This window comes from Caloenas nicobarica, chromosome 20 (assembly GCF_036013445.1).
Source record: "Caloenas nicobarica isolate bCalNic1 chromosome 20, bCalNic1.hap1, whole genome shotgun sequence".
Lineage (NCBI taxonomy): Eukaryota > Metazoa > Chordata > Aves > Columbiformes > Columbidae > Caloenas > Caloenas nicobarica.
Window position 1 is genome coordinate 6,755,389 of NC_088264.1, and position 15,759 is coordinate 6,771,147.

The window sequence follows — 15,759 nt, forward strand, 5'->3', positions numbered from 1 at the left end:
TTCTGTAACATATAACCCTATGGAGCTCGCTGCAGGATGGAAAATAGATGAATAACCCATCCTTGCCTGATTGTCATGATGGTTTGTTGCCACTGTCTTTGAGGCAACTGGTGGGCATGGATACAGGTGCACCAGTCTGCTCCTGCATGGGAAGTTCTCGTTAGATGGTCAAGCTAAGTGCAGTGGTGACTCTTAAGAAGAATATTCCCAGCCATTGTGGTGGTTTAGATATCCACCACATGCACGTTGGGGTCAACAGCATTACACAGCCCGGCTTTTCAAGCCTTTGCAGAAAGGACAAGAAAGGGTGCACAGAGGAGAGGAGAAAGAAGTTATCTGGAATGAACTAGGACAGGGAGGGGGCCAAGAGCGTAGAGAGGCAGCTTTGGAAATGAGAAAATACCGATGGAGCAGGGCGGAGGTTAGGAAGTTTGATCTTGGCTGCGTGAATGCCGTTCCTAAGATGAAACATCAGGACACATGGCATGGGAAGGGGAGCTGATGGGAAGAGGATGTGGGTGTTGGAAATCAAACCCCTGACCTCGCGAAGCCGTGACTTCACGTGTGTTCCGCGCTGCCAAGCACACCGATCCCGGGTCTTACGCAAGAAGAAGGAAGGGGCTGCGATGGCCGAGGTGCTCCAGCTCTCCAGGGAAGGTCTGGCGGTCGCGCTGGCACCAGCAGCTGGACGTCATCGCAGAGGAGTGCTGCGCTGGGAGGCACAGACCGTTTTAGATACGATACCTTTGGGTATGGTGATGGGGTTTGGCTGTGCGATTGTATTTCTGCTCCTCTGACAGGGGTCCAAGGCTTTTGCGGCATCGCACTCCCCTAACGAGGGACTCTGCGGGGACTACAGCCCCCTTGGATCCCGTCCCCTCCCGAGCCTGGTAAATCTACCCCGCTGGATCGCTGCCACGGTCTGGTGGTTTGGTCTCTTTGTCAGTTACAAAGTGCAGTCTCACAGAATATGATTTGCCGCTGGCAGGCTTTTAAAATATGTGTTTGCTTTTGATTATATATTTTTTTAAAATTAATTTTCCAAGGATCAATGTGGTAATGCATATAAAAATTACAATATGTAAAACAAAGTATAAAAGCATACAAGGAATTCCAAACACATAACATACTGTGCCTTGGAGCTTATGAGATCCATACAGCGCTTATTGTATTATGGGAACGCTCTGACCCCGAGACCCGGCGGAAAGGCTTGTTAGAAGAGCAGGACTAAGCCATGTGCCTTATGAGCTGTAGGATGCCCAGAAGGAAAACCCTAGCCAATATAAAAGCAAAGCTGTTACAGCAGAACTTGGGCTGGTCTGTGGGATCTAGGGGGACTTTCGATGGCTTTGTACTAATTTCTGGAGAAGGATGTATATTTTTTGCTCCCGCAAATATTGTTCTCCCAGTAATTAACACTTGCCATCATGTCTTTCCAGCAAGACTCTCTGGATTTCCATTCCTTCGTGACTACTTTTTTTTTTACACACATGATTTCTTCTGTCAACTCCAGCAAGTGGGGACTTCGACATGGTTATGGAGGATGCACATCTTAGCCACTGTAACTGCCCATGTGTTCTGCAGGTTCCCAGCAGATGAGAGGCCGAGCACCAGAGCTGAACCCACCCTGTAAAGGGGGTTTGTCTTATTTGCCGTAGGATAAATCTCTTAGCTCAGAGGTGTCTATGAACACTCCACCAGGAAGGCAACAACCCCAAGACCTCATTCATGGTGAGTGAGAGTCACTGGCTGGTGCTGTGCCTTGAAACCCACCTTGAAATGTCCCTTTTGGCCAGGGCACAGGCAGGAGGTCCATCCTGGTGGAGGACACCGAAGGCTTCACCGTCAGCTGTGCAGGACCTCAGCGAGTTCCCCGGGTCTGGCAGGCAGAGCCGAGCGCGACAGGAGACCGTAGGCACGCTATCCATGCAAAAGCTATTCACAGCTCGGTAATGATATGTAATTGTTTGTATGCGGTCAGCTAAAAATTATCCTGATAGGTTCCACATTGCAGACACTTGGGAGAGGAACTGCTGTAGTCCTGCGGGTGACGCTGAAAATACACATTTCCATTTAATATTAAAACTCAGTTTTTGTATTAAAAGCTCAGTATTACTTTTCTGAATTCCCACTCTCTGTGCACAAAATAACTTTATGTGTGTGGAAAAATTGAACCTGATTAGTTTATGAGATAATGGAAAGTGGAGGCTTTTAGAAGAACTATTGCATCTGTTTCTTTGCCTTTTTTTTTGTCTTGTGTTCTTTGTGATCTTAACAAGACTGGAACTTCAGACACTTGTATTTTCTCTATAATTGAAATAATTTGAGGTCTTGTGCACAGCTGGTGCAGAAAAAAAACCAAACAAGCAGCGAAGATCAGAAAAAAGCTCAGCCGGTGTTGTGTAATGGGAGAAAAATGATAGTTCAAAATCTCCCTAGTCTGACCTGTAATCACAAACACAAACCTGCTGTTATCGCGGTTGTACGGCCAGGTTTGGTATCGCTGCTCGTCAGGGCTGGCTTCAGTACATGACTTAACAGGCAAATAGGCATCTCCCACCTTAATGTACTTAGTTTTATTTTAAGTGTCATCTTCATGCCACGTTGCCTACAGTTGTGATGTCTGGTGTAGAGTAATTATAACTTCTCTGTGTAGCATTTGCGTACCCTGAAGTTAAACCTTATTTCCATTTGAAAATACTTTTTGTGCATGGAAATACTTATAAACTAGAGTTCGTTCTCTCCTGGGAGCTTTTAGAAAGATACTTCAGGCAGCTCTGAGCACAAAATCTTACCCATGTGCGTCTCCTCGCCCTTTTTCTGTCCCTGCTCACGTTTGGCGAAGATGACGATGCTGCCGGGCGATGGGCTCCAGCTGCCCGGAGGAGCGGGCTCCTTCCAGGTGACGCTCGGGAAGAGAAGCTGCAAAACCAGCAATGGATCTGGCCGTCCACATAGTCGAAGACACAGAAAACAAACGAAGGGAAAACAGAGATGTGAGGCTTTTCCCCATTTTCTGCCAAAGTGATGTTTTCAGGCTGGAAAGTGGCTTTTCAGGTTGAGATGGTCTCAGTTAGGGTGAACCTCACCCCAGCTGGGCTCCGCACTGTTTCTCCGTGGGGTGCAATCTTGTCTTTACGCGAGCGATGGTGGTGGCACCCCCAGCTCTGCGGCACGCCGGCTCGGCTCCAGCATCCCACACGAGTGGAAAATCACTTGCGACCCATCGCAAATCAGTTGGGATAGGGCTGTGTCATCAGGTGGATTTTCTATGTCCCTGTCCTGCTTCCCACTCCCCTTCCTGGTGCCTTGATTTAGCTTTGATTAAACATTTTTGGGTTTTCTGTTTGTTGTTTTTTCCCGTTGGTATTTTTTTGTGTGATTGTTTTGTGTTTTGGTGTTTGTTGGTTGTTTGGTTTGGGGGTTTTTTTCTTTGTTTTGTTTGGTTTTTTGGTTTTTGTGATGTAAGTTGACAAAGCTGCCCTGCATCCAAAGAGTTGCAATATTTTGGAGGGATATAATAAGCCGTAAGCAAAGCAGAGTGCAGATAAAACTGGACCATGAGCCTGCAAAGGGCTGTAACTATCTGGACGGCTGCTGGTGGGGAGAGGAGTCTGCCCGGAGCCGGGGGGCCCGCAGAAATATTTCTCATTCTTCTTTAAATTTAACTTTAAACCCAATGAAAAAAAATTCCTCTCACTTCTAGTTTTCCTTTTCCTTTCTTTCCCCATTACTCCAAATAAAACTTCCTTATTTTTTGGCTGGCAGGATTTTTTTTTTTTTAGCTTTTAAAAGTGTTTTTAGTTGCTGGGTTTTTAGTTTCTGGATTTTTTTTCCCTGTGAAAGAGTTTGTTTTGTTTTTCTTTAATCTGTGTTCAAACTTTAGTGGTTACTTCTTATTTTGAAGGCTGTGATTATAGTGTGATTCCTTATTTTGTTTCTGGAATCCTTTCTCAGTTTATATAACTGATGTGACAAATCTTTCCTGCCTTACCGTGTATGATACTGAGGTTGTCTGTTGCTCACTTAATTAAATCCAATTGTTTACTTTCAGTTGGGATCCAATTAATATGTTATAATAGCTGGTTCTGGACTTAATAGAACTGATCAAAACTTTTCGAAACTGCCCACACAATGTAAATTCCATCTGGAAATTAGTTTTTGTTCTGACCTGGAATGAAAGCAAGTATGCACAAGCATTCTTGCAAACTGGAAATCCAAAATATGTCGTGGTTGCAAGTACTGGTGGCAAAGATACTGATCATGTAACTTATATGTAGGCATGTAGTTCTCAACTCTGTTTTGCTTTATAGCGCATTACATTTTGAATGCGACATCCCAACGGGAGCCGTCTGACGGTGCCCCAGTGACAGGCCCGGACACCGGGACAGCCGCTGTGCAAAAAGGAGCTTAGATCAGGGAGTTTTCGAGTTTGGATCTGCCCCATTGCAAGAAGAGATATGATGAACAAGGGAAAAAAGACAGGACACTTTGTACTGTATCATCCAGGAGCGACTGAAAATGCTGTGGTGCATCCTAGAAGTGCTTTTGTGCATGACACCAGATTTTGCATGTTGTGGGTGAATGTAGAAATAACACAGGAAAAACATAAATGTGGAAAGAGGAAACAAAATCCCCCAGCCCGACATGAGAGGTTGGGATTTTGAAATGAATTCCCAGATTTTCCAGCATTGGGTTCCTGAGAGGAGAACGTGCGTTTCGATCTCTCTGGGGGATGCGTTTGCAAACAGCTCAGCTTTTGAGAACGCTGCTTGTAATAAAATATTTCTGATTAAAAGAATGTTGATGAAAGACTTCTGACCCATCTAAAAAGCTTTAAAGCTGTTTTCCTCTTCTCTCTGTTTCTGCTGACTCCAGGCACTAGTGCTGTCAGCACTATTTAGGAATACCATTTTTCAGTGTTCAGCATTGTTTCCTGATAAAGAAATAATGGCAGAAAAAAATAAAATACCCTGCTGACATGTTGAAGGCAGCTGGTCGCTGCTGTGAGCAAGGTGACATTTGCAGATACCTGGGGTTTAGGTGTCTACAATCCCTTGTTAGCAGTTTTTCGTCAACATATGGCATGTCTGCATGGCAAACCACAAGGAGTCATCAACCCAGCAGCACTCTGGGCTAATACAACTATTATTATTTTTTTTTTCCTGCTACCCAAGTAACTCCTGTAGACATTTGGATGTAGCTGTGTTGTGCTTTCCAGAGGGGCTGTGAAAAGAGATCTCAAAACCCCAGCCCTCCTGTCACAGGTTGTGCTTCGCCGTTGAGCCACCTCCATCCAGCTTCGTCCTGGAAAAAGGGGGTGACTCGCGTCCCCGCTCCGTGCCAGCCCGTGCTGGAGGTGCATTAGCCAGCGGTGACCGACCATGAGTCACCGCAACACAGCCACTGCCTGCGACTTTCCATTCCTTGGCCCTGCTATTTTTGGGTCCAGTAATTACGAGGTGAGCTGTGAATCACCGGTGTCTCACTTTACGCCGGGAGGAAACCAGGCAAATTGTGCTAACGTGCTTGGCAGGAGGGGTTCTTGTTCTCCAGTGTTTCATGGGCTTTGGCCCTTCTTGCTCCCCAGAGTGATGTGCTCACCCTTGCTCATGTGGAACTGTCACGCAGGATCTGATCAATGGCCAGATGGACTTGGACTTGTGCTGCTTCCAGGCGGGTGTCATCTTCTGGGCAGGAACTGATGCTTCAAAGGCCTGGAGGGGGTTCCCAAGGGGTCCCAAAGGCTTCTATTGATTTGTTCATCCAGTCCACATAGGCGGAGTTTAGATTAGAAAATAGCATCAAATGGAGAACTCGGAGGCCAGACACCCGTGTTGACATTGGCCTCTCTGCGGCAGCTGGTCTTGCAGTGTTTCTGCCATTCAGAGGGACGATGGTGCCCTGAGGCTTGTTCTTCGCTGTTTGCTGTGATGTGTGGTACACAGCTACATCCGAGCTCGCCAGTAGAGCCAGGGGGAAATCGCTGACCCTTTTTGTAAAGGCTTTGATGATGAGTCAAGAGAGGAACGTGCAGGACTTTTCTGCTTCTTTATAAGGGATGGACCCTGTGACAGCACTAAACACCCCCCCAGCATGTAGAAATACGTGCGTGGTGTTCTGCAGCAGTTAAATCCCATCCCTCTGCTTCACCACTTCGCTTCCCACCACCTGAGCGGGACACATTCACCTGTAGCCTTGTTTTAATGCCCTGGGATTCCCATGCACATTTGTTTTTCTTGCACATTCCTGCCTCTGCCAGTCCCTTCCCAGCTCAGCTTTACAATTCAACGTGCCTGTTAAAAACTGGTCTCCAAATGCTTCCTCTCAGATACAAGAAAACCGAGGGCATATTTTTTGCACCCAGGAATCCCCAGGCTGGAAAGGAATCTGCGGGAATTGTCAGGCTGTTGGAGAAGGAGCTGTAAACCTGCAGGAATTTGAAAAACCTACTTTAATTTAAGAGGAATGTCCTTTTGTTCCCAGATGGATGGGCCTCACTCCAAAGGCGTTCAGGTGCAGTAACTGTTAACAGATGGGCTGTGAAAAGCAACACAAACAGGTGGAGAACAACCACCATAGACTTTAATTTCCTTGTCAGCTTCTCCCTGTGCCTTACATACCCCCTTGAGAGCAGGAGGATGAGGGGAGCTGTCATATTTGTATATGGCAAAAGGAACGACCGTCAAGGGGATATTCGCAACTGTATACAACAGGTCAAACCCTGGACTCTCAGTAGTGAGCTTGTCATCTAGGCCAAGATGCTCAGTGTTTAACTTAAAATGTAATTCACCAGCACATGCATTTTTATAGATACTATGATCAATATATTTTAATGCATGCTGACATGTATATTAGCTCAGATCCTCCCAGATGTGACTACTGTCCTTCCACATAAGACGGTGGGACCACACTGACATTGCCCACCTGGGGCTCTGCCCGCTGTGCTTGGGCGCATTAAAAGCTGGGGCTGCAGGAACTTGAGGAGCCTTGGTGGTTTTGGTGGGACCCCACACGCGCTGGAGCACTTGAAGAGAGACGAGTGCATGGCGATGGTTGCACCAGTCCTGCAGCCTGCACAGGGCTGTGTTACCCACAAGTGTCTGCATTGATAGCTCCATCATTGCTGCTACACTGGCATGTGCAACATGTGCTAAGAAAAGCCATTTCGATAGTTATCTCAGCACCGATGTTGCTCCAGTGACCTTAGGCACAGGCAGTAGTGATAAGCGTGACTCCAGATGTGTAGATGTACTGATTTATTGCTGGAGGAAATACGAACCAGGCACAAAACAATACGTGCTCTTAATGGGACACACGGTCTGTTGCTCACCACCTTGCTGGCTTGGGCAAGGCAGGGGGTGCTGGAGAGTGCACAACTGTTCTTTGGTCAACAGTATCCAACGTGCTTATGCTCAGTCTTTCTCTGACTGGGTTTTTGCTTCCCAATTACAATGCTACGTGTGTCTGTCTGACTGTATTTCCATGTCCTTGGTTTGCAAGCATACAAATGAAACTGGCTGTTGTGCTTGTCTCTTGTTCAAGCCTGTATCAGTCATACTTCATTTCCACTGTTTGACACCTCTTTGTTCACAGCTCCCCATCTCTGCCTGAATTGACGCCTCTCAGTCTGGATGCAGGGAGGATAAGAGAACCTCATTTAAGCCAAGTGGAGCTACATACAGAGAACAGCATTACCTTGGCTGTAGTCAAGCCCAGAGTAATAGCTGTTTCCTTGCACTTTCCTTACTCAGGGATGGACACATCTTCTCCCAGTAAAAGCTGGTGCAGGACTTGTGTTCACCCCAGAGAGCTGTATTATGTCCCAATGAGGTTGGTCTTTGGAAATTTGAAGCCAAGAGAACAGGGGTTCGTGATTCTTTGCAGTCAGAAAAGGTTTCTAGGGTTGTCAGGATGCGTTTTGGGCTTTTTTATTTCTTTTTAGAGATAAGGAAGCTGAGGCATGGGGTAGCTTGGGAGAGCTGGTACAAGTCTTATTGTAGTTGAGCTGGGAAGTAAATTATTTGGGTGTGCTTTCCACCTCCTTTTTACACAGGGACTAACACAGCACGGTTAAGATGTGGTGTGGAAATTGTTCAAGCCCCTTCCTAAGCCCTTTCTATCTTGAAACCGTTGAGGTTTTTCGCCCCATTGCTGTGGCCTCTTAGCTTTCTAGCCTGTGACATCTCCCAATTGTGTTTCCTAGATGATCAGCTGAACTCAGAAGAGAAGAAGAAAAGAAAGCAGAGAAGGAACAGGACTACCTTCAACAGCAGCCAGCTCCAGGCATTAGAGAGGGTCTTTGAGAGGACGCACTACCCCGATGCCTTTGTACGGGAAGACCTTGCACGCAGAGTCAACCTCACTGAAGCCAGAGTTCAGGTAATCACCACAGCTTGTATCCAGACACACCTCACCTGGGGTGGTCGTCAGGCCGTTCCGTAACGGCAGCAGAAATTCCCAAGGTCTGTGTGTCACGCTAGGGTCACCAAGCTTCTGGGTCATGCTGTATTGCGGTCCCAAGCGTGCCATGCCTTGAGGAGGACTGCCAGGCCTGATCTGCCACCATACTTACCACCTGCCCAGTCAGATGTGTTCACAGAATGGTTTGCGTTGGAAGGGATCTTAAAGATCATCTAGTTCCAGCCTCTCTGCCATGGGCAGGGACACCTTCCACTAGACCAGGTCGCTCAAAGCTCCGTCCAGCCTGGCCTTGTTCATATGGTTCATTCAAGGCCAGGATGTCGGATGTCCTGTGCTCAGGCTGCTCACATTATCTTGAGCTGCTCAGCTCTTAGCTTGCAAACCCACACTCTCTGAAGGTCAAAGCAAACCTTCTACAGCACTTGCAGGCTTGGCCGCGTACAGCACAGGACAGACCTGATCTCCCATGAGGGCTTTATCAGGGTCGACTTAAGAATTGTCTTGTTGTTAGAGTTTCCAATGACAAGCATGCCAAAGCAGCCTGCTTTTGCAGAGTCCTGTTGTGTCGCAGCAGAGCTGCTTGTGATAGTTGTTGGGTCTGTGTGCTTCCCACTCCAGGTGTGGTTCCAGAACCGGAGAGCCAAGTTTCGCCGGAACGAGAGGGCGATGCTGGCCAGCAAGAATGCTTCTCTGCTCAAATCCTACTCAGGGGACGTGACCGCTGTGGAGCAGCCCATAGTACCTCGCCCAGCTCCAAGACCCACTGACTATCTCTCCTGGGGTACCACCTCGCCTTACAGGTGAGTGAGTAACCCCCTTGGGGCTGCCCAGCTTCTGGCATAATACCGATCAGCCTGAGAGTGCTCCTCAGACAGCTCTAATGGGCTGTTTGTATTCACGTGGGACAACTGGAGGATACAGCAGTTTGACCACCCCACTGGTTTTCATTACCTGTTCCCATGCCACGCCGTCTTGCTGCCAGACTTGCAAAGTGGGCTCGGTTCAGCATCATTCTGGCTTTCTGGCAGCCAGCTCCGTGGGAGGAAGCGACTTCTTCTTTGGTGTTTTCTCTCAGCAATTCAGGAAGTTTGGAAAGAGAATCAAGTAGAAATACATGGAGAGAGAAGGGGTTGCACTTGCTTCCCTAATGCATCCAGTTTAAAGCAAGGAAACCTTTCCATGGGACACAGATGCATGGGAGGTGATGGCAGAGCACTTGGGGAGGTTCAGCCACCACACAGTGGCCAGAAGAGGGAGTTCTCTGGCTGTCCTATGGCAGTCACTGGTTGGGATGCAAGGAAGGGCTGGGAATTCCCTCCTTTCATGCATGTTGCTCCCAATCCTTCCCTCAATGGTCAGCACTGAACCGGTGAGCAATTTCTTTCTAGTTGCTAGAGCACAAGTGTGTGTGTGAACAAGCTGTGCCGTTGTGCTGTGGTTTGCCCCCAGTAAGTGTCCGTCTCCCGTGGCCAGCACTGTTTGAGGGCTGGCAGGAAAGAAGCGCAGATGTGGCACCCCCAGCCTGGTCAGTGGATCTGGGATGTCCATGGATGTCACAGGCCTCTCTGTCCTCCTCTCTGCCATCCACAGCCCAGCAGGAACTGGGTGTGGACACAAGATCCACAGGATGTGTTGGTTTGTGGCTTGTAGGCAGTTAAAAATGAGGTTGGTGGGTATTTTTTAGTACAGTGGCTTCATTGTTGGTCAGAACCTTGGAACCTTTGGCTGTATTTCCTCCTGTTCATCTGACTTGATTGCAGGCAGCTGTCCCGCTGGCTGCTGGGAGTCACACCAGGCCCAGGACCTCTCTTCCTCAGTCACGTTGATCCCCTTCTTGCACTCCAAACCTTGTTTGCACAGTTTGGTGTGCAAACACATGGCTTCCCTGATAGTTTGCTGCTTAACTGCCGTGGGCTTCTCTTCATCCACCCTGTAGCTCCAGAAGAATAAGTCATAGGTTCACCCGCTCCAGCTACTGAATAGGATGCTTTTGATGGCCCCCAGTTTGGTCTTAGAGATGGCCCGTATCCTTTGGATTTTATCTGAGGACTGCTGTGTGGCAAAATCTCTTTTGGGGTTTAGGCTTTCTCACTGGGAAGTGCTTCTCGGTGTTGCATCCTAGAGAAGAGTTTGGGTGAGTGAGTTCAGGGGAGAGAAGCACAGGTCCTTCTCCACCCCGCTGGGTCTGCTCTGGTCACAGTACCCGATGCCTGCTTGAGCACTCGTGCCTCATTTCTACCTCTCACACTTTCAAAAATAGATCATCCCTCCCAAGATGATGTTTACATGAAAAGCTTCATAACAGGTTCTTAGAGAAGACCCTGTGATGGTAACTTCCAGGGGCACACTGGGAAGGGCTGTCTGGGGCAATGCAAAGCCCAAGGCGTCAGGGACCTGCAAATGAGGAAAGCAAGGGAGAAGGGAAAGCCCTGGGGATGGTTTTCTCTCCCTGAGGTCCAGACCTTGCTGAGCCTTTCCATGGTGCGAAGACGCATTCTCACTGTCTTGATGTCTTCTTGGCTTAAGCCCAGATGTTTCAGCAAAGACACGTGCAGCTTACAGCCATCACCAGTGGCTGACACACCAAACCAGGATGGACTGTCGCCCCCCCGCGGCCCTGCAGAGGGGCAGGAGGCATTGGCAGAGGAGCAGAACAGCTGATTGCCACAATGTGGGGCGGTCAAGACCCTCAGATGCTTTATGCTTCCCAGGCTTTCTAATCCTACAGATCATCTCTTAGCAATTGCATTCATCTTAATGGGTACCTCGGCCAGGTTGTCACAGCCTCATTAAGGCTTGGAACTGAGTAGGGTTATTAAAGTATTGGACACTTGGTGAAAAACAGCTGTGCAGAGCGCTTGCGTGGCCTTCTGCCCGCTCCCCATCCCGCTGGCGCTGCCGTACCAGCCCTGATGGACGGCTGGTCCGGGAGAGGGCTGAGAGCTGCAGGGCCAGTGCTGGTTTTACTCTTAGATGTGGGGAAAGTTTTCAATCAGTATGTTTATTCTCCAAATACATTCAGCCACAGGTCAACCAAAGCTATTTGCGATCTGTGTCACATAGATAGCCAAGTAGATACTATTATTTTTTTGAAGTTGAAATGTTTTGCTTAGACATTTTTTAGCATAGGTTCCTAAGAAAACAAGACTCACAGTCGCACTGTCAGCTTGCACTTCCCACTCCAACAACTTTTGACTCCACGGGCCATCGAAAACCAGATTTGAAAGAAGGATTTTATGTCTCAGAAACATGATGTTCCTCTGTGTTTCATGAAAGCAGGCAGCTGAGCGGAGGAAGGAGGCTCTTTTTGTGCCTGGACAGGGCAGAGCCGGGGGCAGCAGGGTGACTTCAATCCTTATTAGACTCTGTAGAATCTCTGGACCAAACCCTCAAGCCATACCAGTGTTTGGAGACAGCCTTCTTGGGTGCTGCTCCTTTAGATTTTTGGTTTAGTGGAGATTTCACTGGGCAACAGAAATTTTCCCCACACCTCTGGGGAACTGAGAGCAGGAGGCTCTCTGGAGTGTTAGACTGGACTTGGGCAGCAGTTATACATGGGTTTTGAATGAGCACAGTTTATACCTGAGACTGAAAGGTTTTGGCTTCTTCTGAAAGCATAAATTTAAAAAAGGATAAGTCTGTATTTTTAAGGATATATCTGTATTTTGATGTGTGTATTTTAATATCCATCATCCATATCCTTCCAGTAGCTGTTAGAGACTCTCAAAGTGTCCTGAATGTTTGCTCTCCTGGGGAGAGTTTTTGGTGCTTTTCCCTGGATGGGCGTAAGCAGCTGTATATCCGTAAGTCTTGCCTGTAATTTCTGTGGGTGTAAGCTGCCTTCTTTCCACCAGTGCTGATGTTCCTTCCTGAAGAAGTTATTGTTTCCCTGATTTTAAAGTGAGGAATGGGAGTCCTTTGGCCTGGGATGGGACCTACTCGTGTTGCCTGGTCTGGATCTCGTGGGTGCTGAGGATTCAGAGAGCACCGAATTGCATTTAAATTCCTGGCAGGTCAGCTCTGCCCTGCAGAGTCAGAGATGATACCACCAGCGCTTTGGGGCCTGGATCTGGGTGTGCAGCAAACGCCCACATCCCTCAAGGGGGATTTGCTGTTGCAAAGGCTCTTCCAGTTGTGGTCATCAGTGCGGGAAATGACAAGAAAATAAAAAAGCAGAAAAAGCAAGCTGTCTGCTTTCTTGGGCTATGAGTGGAGGAGAGCGTTTCCCAGAGCCTCAGGCAGATGTACGGGGTCAGCCCAGACCTGAGCTTGCCTCCAGGAGAGCATTCATGTTTTCTTCCTGAACACACTGGCTGCATTAAATGGACGTCTCTAGTTCACTCCTTGTTTTTCAACTGTTTTTTATCTGTGGGCCTATGCATAGGAAATGCAATACGTCAGATAGTTGGCTGGCTTTTGGAGCAGAGGGGTGCTTTTCACAGAAACCTGGGATACATGCGTTAAGCAAGTTTTCTATGGTCTGGAAAGCAGATTCACAAATTTTTGGTAGGATGAGAAAGGACTTGGAGATCTTTGTTCAGCCTCTGCTGCCAAAAGTAATGTTTTTCATGAATAAAGACATGATTTGAAGGGAGGAGAAAAGTAATTTTTTTTCCCCTTCAACCTTTAAGGCATGCTCTATATGATCAGCTGAAGTTTTGAGGGGAAAAAATGTAGAAATTTCCATTCCAAAAAGCATCACAACTGTTGAAATGGGTTTTTCCCAGAGTGTTTCTTTAATGTAACATGTTTCAGAAGTGACATGATTTCACAAGCAATAAAACCAGCAACTACTCTAATCAAAAAGACATTGCTTCCAGTGGAAATACTGTAAAGGACAGTGGTTTAACTGGCAGGCTGGTCACCCGGGCCTCATTGTGAACCTTTTGGGTTAGGAAATGGAAATTTTCCTGTTGACTTCAGCCAGCTTTGGTGTTTGCTATCCCTGGGTAGGTGAACTGCAGCGGAGAGATTTGCAGAGATGTAAAATAAAGAGCGGTGATAATTCCCTGCTCACATAAGAAATACATCCCCAGGTATGGAAACCCCAGGGTTTAACCTCACTGCAGTGCGCGTCTGCTCTCCGCGTGGTGTGAAGAGCACGTCTGATGTGATGTTTCTCTCTTTCCATCCCACAGTGCCATGGCCACCTACTCCGCCACGTGTACCAACGCCAGCCCGGCGCAGGGCATGAATATGGCCAACAGTATTGCCAACCTGAGACTGAAGGCAAAGGAATATAGTTTACAGAGGAATCAAGTGCCCACAGTCAATTAACGACTGGAGGCAGCTGCCTTGCAGAAGGAGAAAATACAACAGCACCCGTCCTGCTTTGCAACTAGTTTGTGCTGAAAGAAAGAAAAAAAAGAAAAAAAAAAAAAAAGAGAGAAAAAAAGAAAAAAAAAAGCCAACCCTAACCCAGAACTGAACATGGGAACCAAAGTGGGAGCAAACTGAACCGCTCATGAGTGACAAGGTTCCTCCTTCCTTTTGGGATAATGCCACCACTTTTTTTTTCTTGTTATTGTCAGGTTTATTGCTTCTGCTCAATATACTACGAGCTTCTTCAGTAAAGGACAGTCTCACCCTTGTTGGTTTCCATTTTTATATGGGACTGCAGAAAGAAACCTCTGCTGATCTCAGCCCGTGGACATGTCCCACCTGCCATCGTGCTGAGATGCAAAGCTTGCTCCTCTCCCCGCTGCCCCAGCTCACCCTAGAAGAAGAAGTTGTTTGGTCACCGCTTTCCCTTGTATCCGCCCGACCTTTCATCCTTCCAGTCCCTCATGCCACAGATGCAGTGCCGTGACCATTAGTCTGCGAGAAGCCCATTAGCGCAATGAGATGGGGTCGTCCTGCCTGGGTTGCCTGGACCAGTTCAAGATGTGAGGAAGACCTTGGGCTTCGCAGCGCTTTAATGCTTTCTTGAGTATTCCTGGCGCTACTGCCTCAAAAAGCCAAAGAAGAGAGAAAAGCCAGCGTGGGGGTGTGAGCGGGGGGGACGCGGTGAGAGGGATCGCTCTGTAGTGTCAAGAATAGGACTGTTAGGACACTCCTTTCTATGCCTTACAGTTTGCGCCACAGGGAAGGGCGTTGTCCAGATGCATTTGTTTTATATATACTGTATATATTTATATATATAAGATATACATGCAAGCTTGGTTGGTGTTTTTTATTAAACAAAATAAAATCCATTGAAAATGTTTGGGATGTTTGTGCTGCATCCAGGGTCCTGGAGCCGTGCATTGAAATTCCAGCCGCAGCCTCTCTGACCCACGTCCGAGCTCTTTGCGGTGGCCTCGGGGAGCGCTGGAAAGGGCCGGCTCACGTCTTCCCGTGAAAAACCCCAAAGAAGGGGAGCTGGAGGGAGCCACGCTCCTTTGCAGATTTTCCCCATGGGCATTTGCATGTTCATAGAGTAAGATGAGGATCTCTCCAGTCAGATAGGTTCGTGTGGCTCTTGGGAACACGCAAGGACATCCCCGTGGCAAGCGTCTGCCAGCCCCTCTGAGGACAGGGGATGTCTCGGCAGGGAGCATCCCACACAAAAACTGCATCTCCCCCCAATTCCCATAACATTGCCCAGTGAGATGTGTCCTGAGGCCTTAACCACTGTCCTTCGCTCTCCCTGCCTGCTGTCCTCACTCCTTTGGGGTCTGGAGAGCTAATTAGGACCTAATTTCCTGCTCTCCATGACGAGTAGAGGAGTTGCAACCCAGGAAAGGTTTCTTCCATGCAAGCAAACTGAGGAAATCAGGATCTTTTGTGTTGCTGGTGATGCCTGTGTCTCTCAAATTTGGGCAGAGGAGGTTTATTTATGGCAAATAGCGCTTGCGCAGGGGACCTGCCCTAAGCAAGTGGGACTTTGCTGTGGAATAGTCCCACTGAAGGTAGCAGAGCATAGTCCAGGCTGGACCATAAGGGAAGGAGAATGGTTTCTATGGTTCTAAAGGCTTAGGTTTCCATCTTGCTGTTTGCTGCAGACAGGCTGGGCATATGTAGATGTCTGACAGTGGGCTTTGGTAGTCTAAAATAGGATGTTGCAGGAGATGAGAAATAAATCTCTTGAAAGTGAAGATGGAAATTAAACTGGCAGAAGATGAATGGAAATCCAGCCAAAGTAGTTGAGCTAACACTGGGAAAAAAGCCCCAAATCCAAAGTAGTGTTAAGTTGTGCTGGTGATTGGGTGTGTTGCTGCTGGAACTTTTTTCTCCCTGTATGAATATTTTTGAGAAAAAAATACATCTAATTGTGATCAGGACGAAAAGTTAGAAATCGCAGGTTATGCTTGCAGACGGAACAGCAGCAGGAGAAGTGAGGCTGGACAACACTGC

At 47.8% G+C, this 15,759-nt stretch overlaps 1 protein-coding gene across 1 annotated transcript in view; it reads left to right on the forward strand.

Annotated features, from left to right (window-relative positions):
* Nucleotides 1-14,627, forward strand: part of PRRX1 (paired related homeobox 1) — a 39,146-nt gene extending 24,519 nt beyond the window's left edge. Inside the window, exons 2-4 of the mRNA XM_065649152.1 lie at nt 8,207-8,382; nt 9,043-9,224; nt 13,563-14,627. Of these exons, the coding sequence (XP_065505224.1) occupies nt 8,207-8,382; nt 9,043-9,224; nt 13,563-13,701 (497 nt within the window). The 3' untranslated portion in view covers nt 13,702-14,627. The remainder of the gene's footprint in view (nt 1-8,206; nt 8,383-9,042; nt 9,225-13,562) is intronic.
* Nucleotides 14,628-15,759: the final 1,132 nt, after the last annotated feature.